Source organism: Malus domestica, chromosome 15, assembly GCF_042453785.1.
Source record: "Malus domestica chromosome 15, GDT2T_hap1".
Lineage (NCBI taxonomy): Eukaryota > Viridiplantae > Streptophyta > Magnoliopsida > Rosales > Rosaceae > Malus > Malus domestica.
In genome coordinates, this window is record NC_091675.1 from 13,265,830 (window position 1) to 13,287,947 (window position 22,118).

The 22,118-nt window shown below is 36.2% G+C and overlaps 2 protein-coding genes and 1 long non-coding RNA gene across 3 annotated transcripts; 1 reads left to right on the plus strand and 2 right to left on the minus strand.

Moving 5' to 3' along the window:
• The first annotated feature begins 10,397 nt into the window (after positions 1–10,397).
• Positions 10,398–14,731, plus strand: LOC103400515 (CBL-interacting serine/threonine-protein kinase 24). The gene is given in 16 exon segments (XM_070813885.1): positions 10,398–10,536; positions 10,839–11,107; positions 11,314–11,376; positions 11,532–11,603; positions 11,713–11,820; positions 11,931–12,005; positions 12,152–12,205; positions 12,372–12,497; positions 12,872–12,960; positions 13,070–13,193; positions 13,422–13,541; positions 13,658–13,774; positions 13,980–14,036; positions 14,142–14,216; positions 14,437–14,490; positions 14,492–14,731. Coding segments are annotated over 15 exon segments (1,338 nt in total). The 5' UTR covers positions 10,398–10,536; positions 10,839–10,945; the 3' UTR covers positions 14,534–14,731.
• A 417-nt stretch (positions 14,732–15,148) lies between these two features.
• On the minus strand, positions 15,149–16,112 carry LOC103400416 (uncharacterized). The gene is made up of 2 exons (XR_001785897.3): positions 15,774–16,112; positions 15,149–15,591 (listed from the first exon to the last, which is right to left on the minus strand). It is a non-coding gene; the product is annotated as an uncharacterized lncRNA (long non-coding RNA).
• Positions 16,113–18,479: 2,367 nt separating this feature from the next.
• Positions 18,480–22,118, minus strand: LOC103400415 (EIN3-binding F-box protein 1-like). Its single transcript, XM_008339062.4, has 2 exons — positions 21,728–22,118; positions 18,480–21,194 (listed from the first exon to the last, which is right to left on the minus strand). The coding sequence occupies exons 1-2, from the start codon at positions 21,750–21,752 to the stop codon at positions 19,276–19,278; spliced, it is 1,944 nt and encodes a 647-aa protein (XP_008337284.3). The 5' UTR covers positions 21,753–22,118; the 3' UTR covers positions 18,480–19,275.

Below are 22,118 nucleotides of genomic sequence, written 5' to 3' on the forward strand. Positions count from 1 at the left end.
TATTGTATAACTGTTTATCTGTTCGATAATTATATAAACTGTTATACACATATTCATAACTGTTTATAAACGGTTACTCATACCCATAACCCCATACTTATTTAACCGGTTACCTATTTACCCGTTTTTAACCCGTTTACCATTTTTATCCATTTACTCCTGTTTTACGTATCTACATGTTTTTTTACTCATTTGTAAGTACATTTAACATGCATTACCGTGTTTCAATCTCTGAAGTTCTCATACCACTGCAATAATTGAAATTATAGAGCGAACAATATTTGCAACTACATCCACCTTTACGCTTGGTCCAAGCAATTCAAGATCTTATTAATTGCTGCAAGTTACTTTCTTTCTTTTTTATCTTTTTTCTGCAACATTCCCCTTAAGCTTACGAAACTTATTTGCCCTTTCCTGTGAAGGTTAGTTGAAGGGAACTTTATATGTGCCCTACAATTTGCACATTATACCTCACAACTTATTGGAATAAGATGGGAATGTCGTGAGTTTGTAGGGTATGCTACAAGTTACTTAAGAAAAGTGAATTAGTAAGAAATCAAATGCTATTGGCCTGGCGTGTAGTCTGGATTATAATAACCATGTTTAATGCCCTTATTCAAGTAAAGTTATGAACAAGTCATTTGACTCCGTTGGAAGTAACTCTCAACAGCATATCCATGATCGGATTTCGTTTTCTACTTGATCCTCTAAGTTTTATCAAATCATGTAATATTTCAAGATCACACTAAGTATATTTGGATTGAGCTCGATCCCACCAATGCGTAGGCGAAAACCATTCGTAAATTGAAATTATAACGAATGAGATATAAGGAGTGAAGGCAAGGGTAAAATGTTCATTTGAACCAATAAGCGGTTAAATGGGTATCCGTTTATAACCGTAGGTAATACCCATAACCACCTATTTAAATTTCACAGGTAAACGGTTATACCCTTAACCGTTTATTTGTTTAAACGGTTACCCATAACCGTAACCGTGAATTTTAAATGGGCGGGTAACTGCAATTACCCATACCCATAAGTATTTTGCCCATCTTAACCCACTCACACTTCTACCCACTTATACATAGTGTCTATCAACCATTGATGTATCGGATGCCGTATCTAGTTCAAAGACTAGGATTCACCCACGCACTTATGAGCGATACTATTATGAACAATTCTCTGATGTAAATTTGGACTAACTTTTAAATTCACGTGATAAATCACATACAAATAAAATAACTGTATTTTATGTGTAAAGATGTATGAATTAGTGATAATGTTCTTTAAACTCTCAAATATGGGCTTGATTTGGAATTAATTCTCACAATTGTCTGCATATCTCCCACCTACACCATTATTTGGCAAATGGAACCAAAGTATCAGTGGTATTCGAAGGTGACTCTCATTTCAAATAATGTAATTAACTACTTCTGTATAAATCAAATTGTAATCTTATGTGTAAGCTTATTCTTTTGCAATATAGTTGTTATCAAAATTTATGATCACAACAACTAAATATGCTATCCAGTAGTAGAAAATTGTCTGTATGCTAAATGAGAGGTGTAGATGTTCGGGCCAATACTTCAGGTAGAGTGGGAAAAGAGAATTAACATTAGGATAGATTATTGGTTTGATATCAACAGATCAAGATTGTAGGTTGTAGTATCACAAACATGATATTGGAAACCAAATAAACGTTAGAAGACTCCACTTGCATAAGTTAGGAAGTAGACTGATGAACAAAATGATCCCTAACCATTCCACAGAAGAGATAGAGAGAGACATCTAATTAGCATATTTTAATAAATTATAGTGGAAGACAGAAAGAGATATAAAGCGAAGAAAATAAAGTGACAGTGATGTGAATTTTAACATCCAATTTATGTGATGGGGATTACAAGCATATGGGTGGTAGTCAAAATATAGACCGCAAGATCGAAAGCAAACAACCAAATCAAACTCAGGCCGTATAATCCTCTAACACCCTATGGGAGAAATCTGTATCTTTTATCTCATTGCATCCTCCAATAAGAATGGGAGGATGTTAACAAGTGGCAACCACCTCATTTTCATTTCTAAAGTCTGTTTAGGGCTGATTGTAATTTAAGTGATTATGAACATGTACTCTCCGATTTCAGGTGTCATGCATACACAGTGAGCTTGAAGAGAAAGGTGTTTTTTTTTTTGGAGGGGGCGGGGGGGGGTTCGAACAATAAATCTATCAAACTCCTATCTTATCCACCATCTATCACCAGGCTAACCCCAATAGTTTTAGAACAAAAAGTATTTTATCCTTCAATATCTTTGTTTTGCTAAATTCCTACATTATCTTCGTGTTATTTTTGTCGGCTTACAATCATATCACACACATATTCTGGATTTAACTGGGATTGTTGTTACATTTCAAAGTGATGAGATAAAGTCAAAATCATAGTTTGCTTTATAAGATTTGCACAATAATGTATTTCAATCTCGTATGAATATTCCCAAAAAAAATCTCATATGAATATGTCAATTTTACAAGTTTAAATGTCTGATATATCCTTAAATATTAATTGTTTAGCAACCATTGGAACATAATGCTTGAGTGATAACAATAAAAATTGCTTTAGATTTCCCATTTGATTATATGTATGATTAGATTAAAATAATGTTCTCCTCCTACGCACCAAATTATTTTAAATCTTTTCTTTATAGCTCAGTTGGTCAAAAGCATTTGCCTTTACATCGGAGGTGTTGATTCGAATCTTCTCCTTATAGTTCAAATGAATTTAAATTAAATTATCTTAACGTTTGTTAAAAAAAAAAACTAAAATATCGCTAAAAAAATGGTATGAACTAACCCAAGTAAGAATAATACTTGTGTTCTCCCATTGGGGGAATACACATATCTCACATTTTGCGAATAACATTCGGGCCAAACTTCAGGTAGAGTGGGAAAAGAGAATTAACATTAGGATAGATTATTGGTTTGATATCGAGAGGTCGAGATTGTAGGTTGTAGATTGTCACAAACATGATATTGGAAACCAAATAAACGTTAGAAGACTCCACTTGCATAAGTTAAGAAGTAGATTGATGAACAAAATGATCCCTAACCATTCCACAGAAGACATAGAGGGAGACATCTAATTAGCATATTTTTATAAAGTATGAAAGAGATATAAAGTGAAGAAAATAGAGTGACAGAGATTTGAATTTTAATATCCAATTTGTGTGATGGGGATTACATGCATATGGGTGGTAGTCAAAATATAGACCTCAAGATCGAAAGCAGACAACTAAATCAAACTCAGGCCGTAATATAATCCTCTAACACCCTATGGGAGAAATCTATATCTTTCATCTCATTGCATCCTCCAATAAGAATGGGAGGATGTTGCCAAGTGGCAACCACCTCATTTTCATTTCTAAAGTCTGTTTAGGGCTGGTTGTAATTTAAGTGATTACGAGCATGTACTTTTCGATTTTAGGTGTCATGCATACACGGTTTACTTTAAGAGATTTTTTTTTTTTTACTTTTTTATCATCTTTTGTTCTGGAGGGTTTTGAACAATAAATCTTTCAAACTCCTACATTATCCACCATCTATCACCAGGCTAACCCCAATATTTTGAGAACAAAAAGTATTTTATTTTATCCTTCATTATCTTTGTTGTGCTAAATTCCTACATTATCTTCATGTTATTTTTGTTGGCTTACAATCATATCACATACATATTTTGGATTTAATTGGATTGTTGTTACATTTCAATGTGATGAGATAAAGTCAACATCATAGTTTGCTTTATAAGATTTGCACAATAATGAAAAAATATCTCATATGAATATGTCAATGTTACAAGTTTAAATGTCTGATAAATCCTTAATTAAATATTAATTGTTTAGCAACCATTGGAACATCATGCTTGAGTGATAACAATAAAAATTCCTTTAGATTTCCCATTTGATTATATATATGATTAGATTAAAATAATGTTCTACTCCTACGCACCAAATTATTTTAAATTTCTTTTCTTTATAGCTCAATTGGTAAAAAAATATTTGTTTTTGCATCTGAGGTGTTGATTCGAATCTTTTCCTCACAGTTCAGATGAATTTAAATTAAATTATCATAGCGTTTGTTAAAAAAAAACTAAAATATCACTAAAAAAATGGTATGAACTAATAACCTAAGTAAGAATAATACTTGTGTTCTCCCATTGGGGGAATACACATATCTCACATTTTGCGAATAACATATCTTTTCCTTATAAACTCCATAATCGAAATCTTTCAATTCTTAATCTTCATTTCAAGATCATCCCTATACAAAAATTATTCAAATCAAATGTCATTTAGTCATTCAAATGTGTCAAATAAATGGACTGTTCATTATGAATATGTTACTTTGGTGCTAACACCCTTAATTTATTTCATAAATTTAGATGACTAAACGATCTCTGATTCGAATTATTTTTTATAAGAATGATCCTCAAATGAAGATCAAAAAGTTAAACAGTTTCAATTATGAAATTTGTATAATAGTTAAGAAGAATATGCGTCTTCTCCAAGAACAGTAGTATCACAAATAAAGAAGCCCGAGTGCACCAAAAATGAAGGGGGAAAATTATTCAAATCGAATGTCATTTAGTCATTCAAATGTGTCAAATAAATACACCATTATTTGTCAAATGGAACCAAAGTATCAGTGGTATTCGACATTTCAAATAATGTAATTAACTACTTCTGTATAAATCAAATTGTAACCTTATGTGTAAGCTTATTCTTTTGCAATACAGTTGTTAATAAAATTTATGATCACAACAACTAAATATGCTATCCAGTATGAGAAAATTGTCTGTATGCTAAACGAGAGGTGTAGATGTTCGGGCCAATACTTCAGGTAGAGTGGGAAAAGAGAATTAACATTAGGATAGATTATTGGTTTGATATCGAGAGGTCAAGATTGTAGGTTGTAGATTGTCACAAACATGATATTTGAAACCAAATAAACGTTAGAAGACTCCACTTGCATAAGTTAGGAAGTAGACTGATGAACAAAATGATCCCAACCATTCCACAGAAGAAATAGAGAGACATCTAATTAGCATATTTTTTATAAAGTATAGTGAAAGAGATACAAAGCGGAGAAAATAGAGTGACAGAGATGTGAATTTTAAGATCCAATTTATGTGATGGGGATTACATGCATATGGGTGGTAGTCAAAATATAGACCTCAAGATCGAAAGCAAACAACCAAATCAAACTCAGGCCGTATAATCCTCTAACACCCTATGGGAGAAATCTGTATATCTTTCATCTCATTGAATCCTCCTATAAGAATGGGAGGATGTTGCCAAGTGGCAACCACCTCATTTTCATTTCTAAAGTCTGTTTAGGGCTGGTTGTAATTTAAGTGATTACGAGCATGTACTTTCCGATTTCAGGTGTCATGCATACATGGTTTGCTTCAAGCGAAGGTTTTTTATTTTTTATTTTTTATTTTTTGTGATTCTGGAATATTTCGAACAATAAATCTATCAAACTCATACCTTATCCACCATCTATGCTAACCCCAATAGTTTTAGAACAAAATGTATTTTTTATCCTTCATTATCTTTGTTTTGCTAAATTCCTACATTATCTTCATCTTATTTTTGTTGGCTTACAATCATATCACATACATATTTTGGATTTAACTGGGATTGTTGTTACATTTCAAAGTGATGAAATAATGTCAAAATCATATTTTGCTTTATAAGATTTGCACAATTACAAGTTTAAATGTCTGATATATCCTTAATAAAATATTAATTGTTTGAGTGATAACAATAAAAATTGCTTTAGATTTCCCATTTGATTATATATATGATTGGATTAAAATAATGTTCTACTTCCTACGCACCAAATTATTTTAAATTTCTCTTCTTTATAGTTCAGTTGGTCAAAAACATTTGTCTTTGCATCTAAGATGTTGATTCGAATCTTCTCCTCATAGTTCAAATGAATTTAAATTAAATTATATTAGCGTTTGTTAAAAAAAAAAAAAACTAAAATATCGCTAAAAAAATGGTATGAACTAACCTAAGTAAGAATAATACTTGTGTTCTCCCATTGGGGGAATACACATATCTCAAATTTTGCGAATAATGTATCTTTTCCTTATAAACTCCATAATCGGAATCTTTCAATTCTTAATCTTCATTTCAAGATCATCCCTATACAAAAATTATTCAAATCGAATGTCATTTAGTCATTCAAATGTGCCAAATAAATGGATTGTTCATTATGAATATATTACTTGGTGCTAACACCCTTAATTTATTTCATAAATTTATATGACTAAACGATATCCGATTCAAATAATTTTTTATAAAGATGACCCTCAAATAAAGATTAAAAAGTTAAACAGTTTCAATTATAAAATTTGTATAATAGTTAAGAAGTAGAATATGTCTCTTCTCCAAGAACAGAAGTAGTATCACAAAATAAAGAAGCCCGAATGCACCAAAAATGAAGGGGGAAAATTTCTTGTGATTGTGTTGGGCCAGGGCTGAACTAATCCAATTAAAACTACACGTGTCCCGGCCCAAAGGATCAAGCTTATTCCTTCGCTGACTTCCGAGATGCTCAAGGAAAAAGGCCCCCGTCTGTTTACCGACCCAGAGACATGCATAAAATATCGCGCAGGTTGCGACGTTGTTTGAAATCTACTTAACCTCGTCATCTTTGTTTATTCAAGAGATTAATTATAAACGATAATTAAGCTCGAATTAGTGATTAATCAATCTCACAAGTTGAAGTTGCGACCATGACATGTCTATGAGTAGGAGGGGAAATTCGACAAAAAAAAAAGAGTAGGAGGGAAAAACTTTCGTAATTAGCTGGTTAGGTAACTCTCACAACGTTTGCTGTTATATGTGAAAAATAAAGCTGAAGGAACATTCTCTTTTTGAAAGTGCGTAACAATTAAATTATCCAACTAGTTAGGTTGTCATATTCAAGTTTTAAAAAAAATTAGCCACTTGCCATACCACGCCCATGTGTCAATTGGTCATTTTTATTGTTTTGTTTTTTTAATTTTGGGAATCCTAATGAAATGCTTCTGATATTGTTCACTTTTAACATTAATGATATTTTTACCTTGAAAAGTCACTCATGGTACTATTCACTTACACCTTTATTGTGTCCTTTTGTCTTGAGTTTTATTTTTTTATTTTTAGTTTTCATCTTCTTGAAAAGTAAATACCAAACAAGATTTCAGTTAAAACAAAAGTAAAAATTAAAAGGAAAACTAATGAAAATGACTTGAAAACTTTGAGTTTTAATGATAAGGACAAAATAAAGGGTAAAATAAATAGTACCAGGATTGACTTTTTAGTGTAAAAATGTGGTTTTTCGTTAAAGTGAACAGTACCGGGTGCTTTTCGTTAAAGTTCCCAAAATTAAATGGTTGTCAAATAGTTGCTAGACCCACCTCTTGTCTTATTTATCCAACCACACCATAAAAAGTACAAAAAACCTAATCATCTTTTCCCATCCACTGTTATTCCTAAATATTCCTATGTTTGAAATTTAAAACAAAAATTGAAGATGGAGAAAAAAGCACAATTCAACAACTACGTAGCGGCAGAACTCATTAGCCAACAACAACCAAACTCACCACCGCACCCGCTGTGGTTCTCCTCGCCATCAACCAAATTTTTTTCCTCCCATTTTCTTCTTCTCTTTCTCTTTTCCCATGATCCAAATATAAAGACTGTCGATATCAAGAACTATATTCAAACTTTTTGAGATTATTGCTAAGAATTGAAGCCCCTCACCATATATGTGACATCCCACATCGTCTAGGGGAGTAGATCCTGTAAGACTTATATGTATATTCCTATCTCTACCTAGCACGAGGTCTTTTGGGAGTTCACTGGCTTCGGAGTTCATAAGAACTATGAAGTTAAGCGAGTTCGTGCGAGAGCAATCCCACGATGGGTGACCCACTGGGACGTTCTCGTGTGAGTTCTCAGAAACAAAACCGTGAGGGGGTGGTCGAGTCCCAAAGTAGACAATATCGTGCTACGGCAGATTCGAGCCTGGGATGTGGTGGGGGTTCGGGTCGGGATGTGATAATTTGGTATCAGATCCAATCCCAGGCAGGAAGTGTGTTGACGAGGACGTCGGGCCCCTAAGGGGGGGTGGATTGTGACATCCCACATAACACAGGGGAGTGGATCCTGTAAGTCTTATATGTATATTCCCATCTTTACCTAGCACGATGCATTTTCGGAGCTCATTGGCTTCGGAGTTCATCGGAACTCCGAAGTTAAGTGAGTTCGCGCGAGAGCAGTCCGAGAATGGGTGACCCACTGGGAAGTTCTCGTGTGAGTTCCCAAAAACAAAACCGTGAGGACGTGGTTGGGGCCCAAAGCGGACAATATCATGCTACGGCGGAGTTGAGTCCGGGATGTGGTGGGGGCCCGGGCCGGGATGTGACAATATCAGAATTAGAGATAGATCTGATTTGGAAATACATGTTAAATATGTCGTTAGAATTTGTTCTTATGGTTTTTTATTAGGACTTAAAAGTCATTTTACAAAAAAAATTAAACATGTTTTTAAAATTTTCATAAAAACAAACAGGTGAGAAAATATGACATGTGAGTTGCTTGAGCAGCACTCTTCATTAATCTAGTTGTCTGGACTAATCCTGAAATTAAGATCAATAATCTAGCTATTAGAAAATTAGAAATAAACACCACGTGGTAAGCTCATGAGATTCTACAGTATCATTATTCCATCGTGGTAGCGAAATAGTTTTGCTTGTAGTCCTCAAATTACTGTTTTAATTAGCATACGTTAACTCAAGCTATTTATTTTATTAACAATTAAAAACCTGCAAGTCTTTCTAATTACTTGTTCACCTTAACTTACATAATTTCACCAAGTCAAAACACTAAAATAATCTCGATTGAGAAGAAAAATCAAACTACATACCTTCAGCTGTGTACATCAATATAACTTTACATATGTGACAGGTAGTTTCTCATCTTTGTCAGCCCCATTACTTTTTTATTTTTTTTAAAGAGAATAACCGGTGATTAAGTCATCATAATTATTTTTTTGAATCAGAAAAACTCATAGAAACATTTTAGAATTTCCTTAATTATCATTGTGTGATTCTAGTACTAAAAATCAAATTCAAAACGAATAGTATGAAATACGAGTTTGAAATTTATTCCAACTGTTGAGCCATTCCGTGGTGGCTTCTTTTATCAGCTCCATTTTAAAGTTATATGTTTGTTTAGATTATTTGACAAATTGTTTAATCCAAAACAAGTAGCCAAACTAAAACGCAACGACTTTTTCTATGAACAAAACGAAAAAGGTTACGACTTTTTTGGAAACTAGCCAAATTATTCTTCGTTCGATTACATCCAGCTTAACATTTCTACAAATAAAACAAAATAAAATCGATTTTTTCACTTTTTGGATTGTATTATGTCAAGTTAAATAATGCGTTTATCTCAATAAGTGTTTTTTGTATGTATAATTTCCTTTTTTTGAGTTACAAGGAGGCTCAAAGGCCGAGGAAAACGCTAAACAAAAAAAACAAAAAATTCATCAACTAAAATGATTTACACAAATAGCAGAATTCCTAGCAACCCTAATTGAATAGTTGGATGAGGAGGTTCATCAAACACAACACATCCAAAGTTCAACAATAAAACTTATTTGAAAATACCTTTAAAATATCTAAAAGCGTTTTTTGTAAAAATATCTTTATAATCAATTCTTAATAAAAATACGAGTGAATCTTGAAAAAACACTCATAATACTTTAAAACCCAAAAACATTTTAAAAGCATTTTCATTTATTTTAAAAATATTTTCAAATGAAACCAGCCTCATCAAACCATCATCCACCAAATTTCTTTCTGTCTGACTCAGTTCACATTGATCAAACCAAGAGACACGTCAGATGACAAATAATGATGATCCAATTCCATTTTTATTGTTTGGTTTCATTAAAACATCACATGTATTTTTCTTTTTAATTATATGAAGTTTAGAGTGCTAAATAAAGAGCTCGTTTTGATGTGTTTTTAAAATAATTGAAAACGCTTTTGATGAAAATACTTTCGAAAACTATCCTTAGTAAAAATGTTAGTAAATCTTGGAAAATCACTTAAAGTGCTTCATAGGAGAATCACATAACTGGTGCTTCTTGTAGAAATCACTTAAAGTGCTTTTGGAACTCAAAAATATTTTTCTCTAAAAACGATTTCAATCATTTTAAAAGTATATCCAAATGAATCAAAAAATTTTTAAATGCTAATAACAATTCTTAAAAAATATTATATTACAAAACAAGTGATATATAATATATATATATACACACACTTGGTGAGCCATGAATTACAAAACTTTCGTAAGCACGTCACGTCATCTGCAACATTCATAAAACAAAGACGAGAGTCACGAGACACATTAATCGGAGCACCCGGAGGAACCTGAAAACCTGACGGCGTCTATCCACGACAATATTCTCGTTCTCCGGTAATTGCCTCGCCGGAATGTGCTATATCACTCCGGTTCTCCACCTCCCGATTAATTTGGTGAATTTTAATTGCCGCAAATCACAGCCACGCGAATTGAATTTCCCAATTTTCGATTTCTGTTTATGCTCCATGATCCATCACTGATCACTCAGCACCCAAACAATGTCTTAGGGTTCATCAGTTACGTGTTAATTGAATTTAATTGAAAAAAGATTCGACTTTCATGCTTAATTAAGAGTACTGGAACTTGGGTTGATTGAGTTTTCTTCTAATTTGGTGTTATTTTTGAAAATTTTGGAGAAATTGAAGCTGAAATTGTGTTGCTTGATCGTGAAAGTTTGAATTTTCCGGGAATCGGAAAGTTTGGTTCTGTGATTTTTGTGGAAAATGAGCTCAGAGAGACGACAATGAACAAGTCGAGAAAGGTAGGGAAGTATGAGGTGGGGCGGATGGTTGGCGAAGGGACATTCGGCAAGGTTAAGTTTGCGAGGAACTGCGAGACCGGCGAAAGCGTGGCCATGAAGATTTTGGCCAAAAGCACCATTCTCAAGCACAGAATGGTTGATCAGGTGATTCACCTTTTTGTCTTCCCTTAAATAATTGTGTCTTGGATTGCGGATATGAGCATAGCCACATTGGATAGAACAGATGCGCTCTCCATATGCACCCGAGTTCAAATCCCCATATCCGCAATTGAGACAGGTTTTTTTAGATTAGTGTATATTATAAAAATCGTTGTGTTTATGGAGTAGGCTAACTTCTATTCATGTTTCAGATTAAAAGAGAGATATCAATAATGAAGATTGTCAGGCATCCTAATATAGTAAGGCTGCATGAGGTATGGTTATGACATTCTGAATTAATGCCTCATTTCCGAGGACTTGTGTGAATATTTGGAAATTTGTATGCTATATTTGCGTCTTGGCATCTCCGCTGATGTGCATTTTTTTCTTTGGCCCTGTTCCTCTATGCCTTCTCCCTTCGAAATACTAGGTTTTGGCTGGTCGAGCGAAGATATTTATAATTCTCGAGTTTGTAACTGGAGGAGAATTGTTTGATAAAATTGTAAGGCTACTTCTTCAAGATTCGGACCATCATTATAATCAATACACTTACATTCCTATAGGCGTGTCGTTATTTTAGAAAATTTTAACGTTTAAATTTTTATCTACAGGTTCACCGAGGAAAGCTTCCTGAAAATGAATCCAGGAAATACTTTCAACAGCTTGTGGATGCAGTTGCCCACTGTCACAGTAAGGGTGTGTACCACAGAGAGCTGAAGGTGCAAACCAATATTCTGTTGGAGCTAATTTCCACTTGCTTTTGTGGCTTCTATACGGTGCTGTGGTTCTAATGGTTTCCCTTTCTTTTCCTTGTGATGTACATTTACAGCCCGAAAATCTTCTCCTTGATGCTTATGGAAATTTGAAGGTTTCTGATTTTGGACTAAGTGCATTGCCCCTGCAAGTAAGGATGATCTTGTTTTGTTAATATTCAATCACGCTTGAGAATTTTAATTTTATGCGTATGATTTTCTTGTACTTTACCCTTTCGTCTTTTCTCCTCATCTATCTCTCTGACCATTGCTCCCGTGTTGCCTAATCCTTGAGCAGGGGGACGGTCTTCTTCGCACCACATGTGGAACCCCAAACTATGTTGCTCCTGAGGTACAATTTCTAGAAACTTCACTGCTGTATTCACCCCTTCCACTTGATGAGATAGCTATCTCGTCAATTCATAATTTGTGCAAAAAAAAAAAAACAATAATTATAGGAGTCAGCTGGAGAGAACAAAATCTTATGCTAAATATGTTTTGTTACCAATGCCCAACAGGTGCTCGGCGATCAGGGTTATGATGGAGCTGCTGCTGATATTTGGTCATGTGGGGTCATCCTGTATGTTCTGATGGCTGGATACCTCCCATTTGATGAGACAAATCTATATACCCTCTATAGCAAAGTATGTTTCCATTGTTCGACTTAGTAAGAATTATATCAAGTTATACAATGTTTGGAATGTTCATGTCTAACACAATGGTTTCCTTCACTATTTCAAACATTTTGCACAGGAACTTAACTTTTTTCTATTTTGTGCCTTTGAGAGGTCTTGTATATTGTAACTATCCTATTGCATGCCTACTCACATACTTGGAAATGCTGTATCACAGTATCAGCAATGCAACCAAGATAGGCTCCAGAACACATTTATACTTTTATGACCCTTGGGAATGCGGATTTGATCCCTCCTGTCATTCCTTCAATGTTTTTATATATGGACTCTGTGGATAGTGCTAGATAGTATGAGATCTAACTCTTTTGTTGTCTTGTCTGTAGATTACTGCAGCAGAGTTCTCCTGTCCATATTGGTTTTCTCCCGAGGCAAATAAATTGATAGAGTATGTGTTATAATCGAGAGAAAAAACTGGTTTCTACAATCAGTTAAAGGAAAAGAAAAGATAAAAAGAAAATCTACATTTTTTGGAGTGTTAAGGATTTTCCTAACTTTGTTTAACTGGTCCATGTTTTAATGCAGCGAATTCGGATTGATGGTATCAGAAATGATCCATGGTTTAAGAAAAATTATGCTCCTGTCAAATATAGAGAAGATGAGGAAGTAAGCTTGGATGATGTTCGTGCAGTCTTTGAGGATATTGAGGTTGGTTAATGCATAGTTGTGTTATACACTTTTTAAGAATTCTTCTAATGCATAGTTGTAAAGTTTTGTGATTTACGTTATGGTGAAGTACAGATTAGTAGGATGCGGTAAACTAGTGATAACCTAATGTCTGCAGAGACTTATTTAATTGGCATAGTTTATGCATTTCTAAGTCTATTTCATAACTAAAGAAGAAAGTATTTCTACACTATTGGTATTATGTCACAGGATCAATATATAGCAGAGCGGTCAGAAATTAAGGATGGTGGTCCTTTGTTAATGAATGCGTTCGAGATGATTACCCTATCCCAAGGGCTAAATCTATCTGCATTGTTTGACCGAAGACAGGTATGGTTGTATACTTTCGGCACTTGTGCTGCCACATATTTACTCCCTTGCCCAATTATTGGCCTGCCCTTAACTTGTTATTTTGTTAAAACTTATAAAGCTCTTACCTTTTGCAGGATTATGTAAATCGGCAAACCCGATTTGTTTCCCGCAAACCAGCTCAAGTTATAATTTCAAATGTAGAAGCTGTTGCAGAATCAATGAGTCTCAAGGTCCATACGCGCAATTACAAGGTATTATTGCACCTCGGCTTCAGCCATCCAACATTGACTAATGTTCTTAGTTGAGGGTTGAGTATGATTGGTTGGGTTACCCTAGTACTTTGTATTGGAAACTAATATGTACTCTGGATGATGCTACCTGAAAATCATTTGGTTCCTTTTTCTCCGTTTATTTAATATCATGTTCTGATTTCGTGTTTGAATTTTTGCACCGCAGACAAGACTTGAAGGAATATCAGCAAATAGGACGGGACAATTTGCAGTTGTCCTCGAGGTAATCTTTAAGATTCTCAGCATAACCACTGTAATTATGTTCCCAAAGGAAGATTGGATTTCAGTACAACTACTATTTAACATGATCGTTATCTTTTGCATATAGGTTTATGAAGTTGCACCATCCCTTTTCATGGTAGATGTTCGGAAGGCCGCAGGAGATACTCTTGAATATCATAAGGTTAGCTTCTAGTGGATGCCATAAATTCAATTCTAGTTCGTTGTTGTTTGCCTATCATATTTGGCTGCTACAATATGTGATCGTTTGACGAGTCTCAAGTACTCATAAAAGCATTCCGTGATTCGGATTTTGTTTCTCCTTGTACAATATTTCTTTGAAGATTGCGTGCTCGCATCAGTTAATTTATCTTTCCTGTGATTCTTTACGGTTCGTTTTGCAGTTTTACAAGAATTTCTGTGCCAAATTAGAAGATATTATTTGGAACCCAATAGAGGGTACGGGGTAGTTCGAACCTTCTTAGAACAAGGACTTGCTGATCCATTTCCTTGGGTGTGAAGCAAATCAGTGAGCAGACCAACAAAGGAAGGCTATTTCTCTAGGGACATTTTCTGAAGCTAGTATGTCCTTCACATGTTGTATTTGCTTGTAATTTTGTTCTGTAAGTCTGTCGTTTCGATATTATTAACCCTGAAAACATGAAGAAGAAAAATGTAGCTGATTTCCGTTGAGAGATATCGCCATGTATTTAGTATCTGCCGAACATGATTCGCAGAATGTATAAATCGTGAAGATTGTTCATTTAGTCCACCATTATAGCAGTTTCTTAATGTTTTCAACAAGTTTTCTCTCTTGCATCGACATTTTCACTTTAGAAAGTATGTCCTATCACTAAATGTATATATGTATCTACGTGTCTATTTCTCATCACAGCACATGTTTATATACAATTGGTGGCACATGAGAATCTCTCTAAGTGTCATCTATTGAGTTATGTTGCGATATGGGTATTGACGAGAGCCACCAACATATGATTATGTACACCGACGAGACTCAAAGAATCTCGTCGAGTTATATTGTAATGATTTTAAAGGAAATCCAACCCAAAATTCTGCAAATGAATGTTTTCAAGTAATCACAATGAAAACAGCAACAATCCGAAGGGCTTCCCTGCCTCAATATTAAAGAGCAATCCATGGAAGGACTTTAGAGCTCATAAGTCTTTGTATCAACATCATAGCTGCTTGAGTACATAGGAAGCAGGGACTCCTTGCCGACAAAGTAAATGCTCTTAATCACTTGAGCTACATGCCGCTTGCAGAAACATCGTTACATTAAACTAAAATCTAATATATTCAAGGATGGAACAACTTGTTCCTGCATCTGCATTTCCAAGAGAGGAGATAATAGTTCTCATCTCCCTGATAAGTTGTTGCCTCGAGATTACTGCTCTTGTGGTGTGAAGAAGCAACCAGAGTGGCCGTACAAGGCCTGCAACTCATGCATTTGTTCGCACATTGCGGCGGCCTCGATCCCAGCACCGTCTTCATTTGATTTTTTAATCGTTGATCACCATCTCTCTTCAACATGGACTCAGCTACATTTCAAAGGAGAAAATAATTAGAAGAACCAAGATACATATTCAGTAGGAACAATTATTCACACGCCAAAAAAATTGTAATGATGGAGACGGAGTCCACGACAACTAATTTGAAGTGCTAATAACAATTCTTTTTTAACAGAGCGATGTCTTGACTTAAATGGGTTCGTTTCGGTTACCTGAAATGGAAGGAAAGAATGTGAGAAACAAGATAATGACAGTGATTTTTAACCCATTTGGGCATTTTCTTAAAGAAGCCATCAATGGAAAAGGAAAAGAAGAAGAAGAAGCAGCAGCAGCTATGGTTTATGAGTGTGACTTTGATCACTGGCTGAAGCAATGCATCTTCTGAGTTTTGATGGATGGATGATATTGTTTTTTAAGCTTTATTCTGGAGCAAACTGGCAGTTTATCTGACTTTAGGTTTCAGTGTGAATGACTGAAGTTACAAGTTTTTCTGCCTAAATTGACTTTTCCTTGCCTGCTTTTTCTAATTATTGGTGTACAAATGCCCCTCCACCTTTTCGTCATGCAAACCCTTTTATCCCCATTTGCTTTCTTCTCTGTTAAATAACATATATGAGCTTCAATTTCGTAAAATATTTCAGTAGAACAGTCTGACTACATTATTTGTAAGACAACTCTCGTAAGAAGATTAATATATTCTACCCCATATTAATTATACTAGTGTAAAATATGATATGTCAGCAACCTTGCCGAAATTTCTGTGCTAAATGTTGACCCCATGTGAATGGAAAGTAGCTAAAGATGTACAACTCCACATAGAGTTGGAAGATAGTAGGTTTTAAAACCTAAAAGCATTTTCTACACAGGGTGTTACCAAGTTTTCTTAAGTTGTAAACTTTGCATTAATTGCCATGCCCACCACCATGATCACATTGATTGATGAGGAACTGTGTACCAACTCAAAAGTGAAGAGCTCACGCTCATGCTTCCAGGAGTTGTACAGATAAACTTACATTTTGCAGTGGTGTGTCATAAAATTTTTTAAGTTTTTTATTTTTTGTGATAGACGACGATCTTCTAGTTTGCTCTAGTGTACTTATAGACGACATGGACCATACTATAAATTTTTATTTTAGTGAGGGCGAAAGAGAAACAACAATTTGCTCAAAAGGCCTCATCAATCCACGTGTTTTCTTATAAGATTAAGAATGGCATGAGTGGAATTCTAATATTTTTCTTTTTCTAGAAACAGGGAAGATTCTGTGCACAGAGACAGTCTAACTGCTCAACATCTGAGGCTTCAGAAGAACCACATGCTGAGAGGACGCAGCAATAGTGGGCTATCGAACCCCCTACCACAAATCACGCATATCTTATAAAAGTATGAGATTATTTTATGTTCTAGTCTTACCGACTGCATGTGATTTCATTCAATTCAATTGCATTAGTTAAATAGCCTTACTAAAGTTTCTTTTAGCAAAGATATATTTTAATCTCATTCGATCACACGTGATCTCATCTAATTACGCTAGTTGGACATTCTTACCAAAGTTTCGCTTAGAGATACATAAGGACAAAGAGTCATTCAGATGATAAAAGAATCAACACTGTAGCCATATGCCATTCTTTCACCAGACCAGAAAAGATGGCTGCTTTGCTTGCTTTCACTACCTTGGGTAGCTCAACCACTACTCAGTCACCAGTTGCATCACTCTGACATTTCTACCACCTCACCCCACCACCATGTCTTCACTGTAAACAACAATGGAGATACCACCACCACCTCCAAGTTTCCAACTGTTGCCCTCTAAAATCTCATGAAGTGTCATTCATTTAAACGTGAATTCGGTCAATTAACCAGAGCACATGCGCCGTTCGTTTACCCTAAGAGAATCGTAAGTACAGATGTTGCATGATGCCTCTCTCTCGATCGGGTGGAACTGCGGACGGAGACGAGAAAAAAACAGATGGATGGAGATTCTGTTCCCTTTTTCTCTCCCCTCCCTCTCCTCTTACACGTTTTTTTTTTTTGAAAAACTTTAACGAAAAGTTTTTGGTATCGTTCATTTTAACAAAAAATCACATTTTTACACTAAAAAATCAATCATGATACCATTCATTTTATCCTTTATTTTGTCCTTATTATTAAAACTCAAAGTTTTCAAGTCATTTTTATTAGTTTTTCTTTTCTTTCCTTCTTTTCTCCCTTTATAAAGATAAAATCTTAAACGTCCAAACATAAGGAGAGAAAGGGAGAAAAAAAGAAAAGAAGAGAGAATCCTTATCAAAATAAAGATACAAAAAGCCATCTGTGTATAAAATGACATTCATTTCGATGTCTTTTAGGCAAATTAATTAAGGCAGGTGCACCGTCATTTAGTAGTATGATCTAATGATAATCTTTTTAAGTGAAAGACCTTAAGTTCGATTGCGAAATTGAATCATATTATTCCTAGTCTGTTGTGACGCTAAACCAACCCCTCCTTTTTTTTATAGATAATATAATTTGTTAAAAAAAAAAAAAAAAAGGTAGGTGCACCACCCATGTACGCTTAAGAGAATCTGTGTACCAGTGCCGCATGCTGCCTCTCTCAATCGTGTGGAAACACGGATAGAGACGAGAAAAATGGAAATACAAAAGACCCTTTTTGTGCAAGTGGTGGTGGAACCCTAGAACTTTGCCGCTCACCTTAATTTGACTCCGCTTCTAAATAGTTTAGAATATCGCATTGTCCAAGTAGGAAGTGTCAATTCATTTTTCTATGAGTTACGTACTATCACTATTCTTTTCCAACACCCAAACCATAAGCCTCAGTTTTTGTTTTTGGTTTTCAATTTTCATAACTTATTAGTGAGGACATAAGATCCAAGAGAGAACCCATCAATCACATGTATATAAGAGAAATGCATCCCACATATACAGAGGAAAAAGCTAATTACATTACTAGTATGTGCAGAGTACAATTCATAAACACGGAGAAACCTGCAAAGCTACGACTTGGTAGGGAAAAATAACAACCCTAAAACAAGGTTGCCATGGCAGAACGACCGGAGTCGCTGCCACCAACGAAGCCCAAAACGCAGGAGGAGAAACCCCATCCTTTGAACCGAACAAAGCATCGAAACACTAGATATGCGCATGAAAAGGGAAAACTAGTCCCGTAAACATGTGCAAGCCCGTAAACATAAACACAAACGAAAACTAAGATCTCAGACAACAGACTTCCATCAGACTGAAAATATGTAAAGCTTCATCAAACACGCCGTCTATGGAATGAGGGACGCAGCTAAAAACACCACGTAAACCATCCAGCGGAACAAAAAGAGGACCGAACGCAAGTGGAAACACCTTATATCAGCGGTTGGTGGACTGTATTCTAGGGGAACCATGGCGGTGAAGAGAGGCAACCTCCCGTTGATGAGAGGCTAAACAGCGGAAACAGGCTTTCCTGTTTGAGAAAGCCTGCAAAAAAATGATGATCATCAGGCAAAGTCCCCCTGGAAAACAACCAAGCCGCTGATCTACCAGCAAGGCCACTACCAATGGGCCAAAAATTATGTATGCTGAACGTGGATACGCCTGTGAACTGACCGTGTGAGCTTAACATCTACGAACTGCCGAATCTAACCCGAATTCCTTTGATTTCTTGATCTTACCCCTACTTCATATCTGCTTCTCTCCTTCGCTTTATAGGCGTATTGTTCTGTTCCTCATTAGGCCAAGATATCACATCTCCACAAGCTGTCCACAAGCAGCTCAATTGATCTGTTGCTGATAGCAGTACAATGTTGGAGATTCAACCCCATCAAGGTCTTGCCCAATTTTTTCAGGGAAGGGAGGCTTTTGTGTGAGATTTCGGAACAGCCAGAAATGGAAAGGACTTGCAAGTTGATCTGCTCTGCGGAAGAAAGGGCAGCAAGGCCAGAGTCAGTGATTGCACACTTCGACACATCTAGCTCACGAAGAAACAGGCAGTTGTTTGCGATTGCCACCAAGCTTGCATCAGTAATCTTCCTGCACCCATCAAGATTCAGTACCTCTAGGGTTTCCCCATGCAGACTAACCAACGACACAACTGCTTTATCCGTCAAATTCAAGCATCCGTTAAGATTCACTTTGACAAGCCCTTCCTCCGAGCTCTCAAGAAGTGAGAGAATCCCTGCATCTGTCATTCCATATAGACCACTCAAGTCTATATTATGTAGCTGAGGGCACAACCTTCCTACCATGGCCAGGCTAGCACTACCGAACCCAGGGCAGTTTCGGATGGACAAGGATCGAAGTGATCTGCAACTAGAGGTCATAGGTACTGCTAAACTTACATCCTTGATTCCCATGCACTTCACTAAGGTGAGAGATCTCAGCTTTTCTCCGCAGTTTGTGAGGGCATAAATTATTCCCGATTGTGTAACCCTGTTACACTCCTCCAGTTGCAGGCTCTCAAGTGATCCTGCAGCTTTGGCAAAAGCTACCAGCCCGTTGTCGGATACAAAGCAACACTTGCGAAGACACATCTGCTTCAAACTTGTGCATCCCTTGCCAATGGCTTCAAGACTGACATCTGTTGTTCCCCGGCATGATGTGATTGTCAATGAAACCAGATTCTGCAAAGCTTGAGCATTACCCATGACCCAAAAACCTTTCTCGCTAACATTCTGGAGACCACTGAGAACTAAATTGGTAACAGCATTTCCATAATGTCCAATCACGGCAAGAGAGAAATCCGTGATGTTCAAAGCCTGAAGCTTTAACTTCATCAGCACGGAAGAAGCTGATGATAACAGACTAGATACTCCATGATCGCCAACAAGAACGCAGTCCCTGATAGATACGGACTGCAACTTGGAGCAAGACTTTCCAATAGCTTGCAAGCCCTCGTTCCCAATCCTTGAACACGATTCGATATTCAAAGAATTTAAATTTGGGCAGTTCTCTGCGATTGCAATCAAACCCTTGTTGGAAATTGAAGGGCACCCGCAAAGATCAAGCTTCTCCAACAAAGGGCATCCTTTAGCTATCTCAATCAGGCCTTCGTCACCAACGGAAGAGATGTTCCACAATGAAAGAGACTTGAGAGAAGGGCATCCCTGAGCAACTGCCGAGAGGCCAAGGTTGGTAACTCCACGGAATGAGTTGCTACCTCGGATCGATAGCTTTCCTAGTCCTCCACGGCTACTGGTTCCAACAGCAATAGCAGCAAGTCTAATATCCGTTGCTTTCTTCCCTTCCAAACACCTTGTGAGGAAACCATCATTTTCCTGTTCTTGATCTTCATCACCAGTGATCATTTCAGCGTCATCAGAATTGTCTACAACAGGGATCTTGCATAGATCAACCTTCCGGATACTGCTTATGAGCATAAGCCACTTCTTAGAGACGGATGCACAAGAGCTCCTCTCTTTACCACCCTTGAGGCGCCTGAAAATCTCAAAGAGGCATTCATCGGGAAGAACGTTGATTGACGGATTCTTAATTTGTTCAAAATCGCTCCTTCCAGAGGCGTATTGGGAACTGATGCGAGCCCGCTTGCTAGGAGGGCAATACACATCCACATGGGAGCCCATTGACAACAGGCAACCCAAATCCATGGGATTTGAGTAAAAAGAACCCCCAGGGTAGAAATCATCGTCACCTGGTAAAACCCAAAAACAAAAACTAAATTCAGCTACAAGTATCCACAAATTCGTTCAAAACCAGTCAACCATAACATCTGATGAAGAAATTCTTCATGCCAAATCTTAAGTCTTAACAAAATTACAGGCTTTCCTATTGAATTCAATTTGTAAGGATTACCATTCAATGTAACTTACTATACAATCCTATTGAATCTAAAATACTACTGATTGGGATTTCTCAGCTAATTTTTTCCCCTAAAAACTCATAAAGGTATGAGATTTCTGAACTTAACAAACATCCAAAGCATATATATCACAACATAAGATCTTCAACAACTTTAAGATATTTGAAAATTCAACCAGGCATTAAATCTAAGCATTCTTCAACCACTAAGGGACCAAATATTAAAGCTATAGACCATACAGATCATTACGAATTGGATACAAAGATTAACAAAGCCCATAAAAGCAATTCACCAAAATTCACCAAAACTAGATCAAAATCCCACATAACTAAAAGAAAAAAAAGAAAAAAAGAACAGAGACTCACCGCTGTAATTAACGAGGGCAGGCATGGTCGCAGGCTCGTAACAATCCACGAGAATCCAGAGATTTCAAAAGCAAACAAGTCGAAGACGAAAAGCGTTGAGATTAGAGCGATGAGGGCACGGAGCATTTGGGGAAGAACCCTAGGGAGTAGGGAAAAAATGGAGGTGGAGAAGGAGGAAGAGGAAGAGGAAGAAGAGCGTGTTGAAATTGAAATGTGGGAAGATGTGGGGGAGTCTGGGTATATATGTGTCATTGGGAGAAGATTATATGGGGAAAAGGGAAATATGGAGGTGTCGCTCTCACCTTCTCTCTTTCTCTCTCTTTCACTCTCTCTCTCTCTCCTCTCGTACATCTGATTCTGCTACATGCATTGTATCCTTCCTCAATACCAG

What these genes read in the sequence shown, in the direction of transcription:
- LOC103400415 (XM_008339062.4), bottom strand. Translation starts at nt 21,752, where the DNA reads ATGCCTGCCCTCGTTAATTACAGCG. An exon ending in TGCCCTCGTTAATTACAGCG is followed by an intron (nt 21,195 to 21,727) that starts GTGAGTCTCTGT and finishes GGGTTTTACCAG; the next exon opens with GTGACGATGATTTCTACCCT.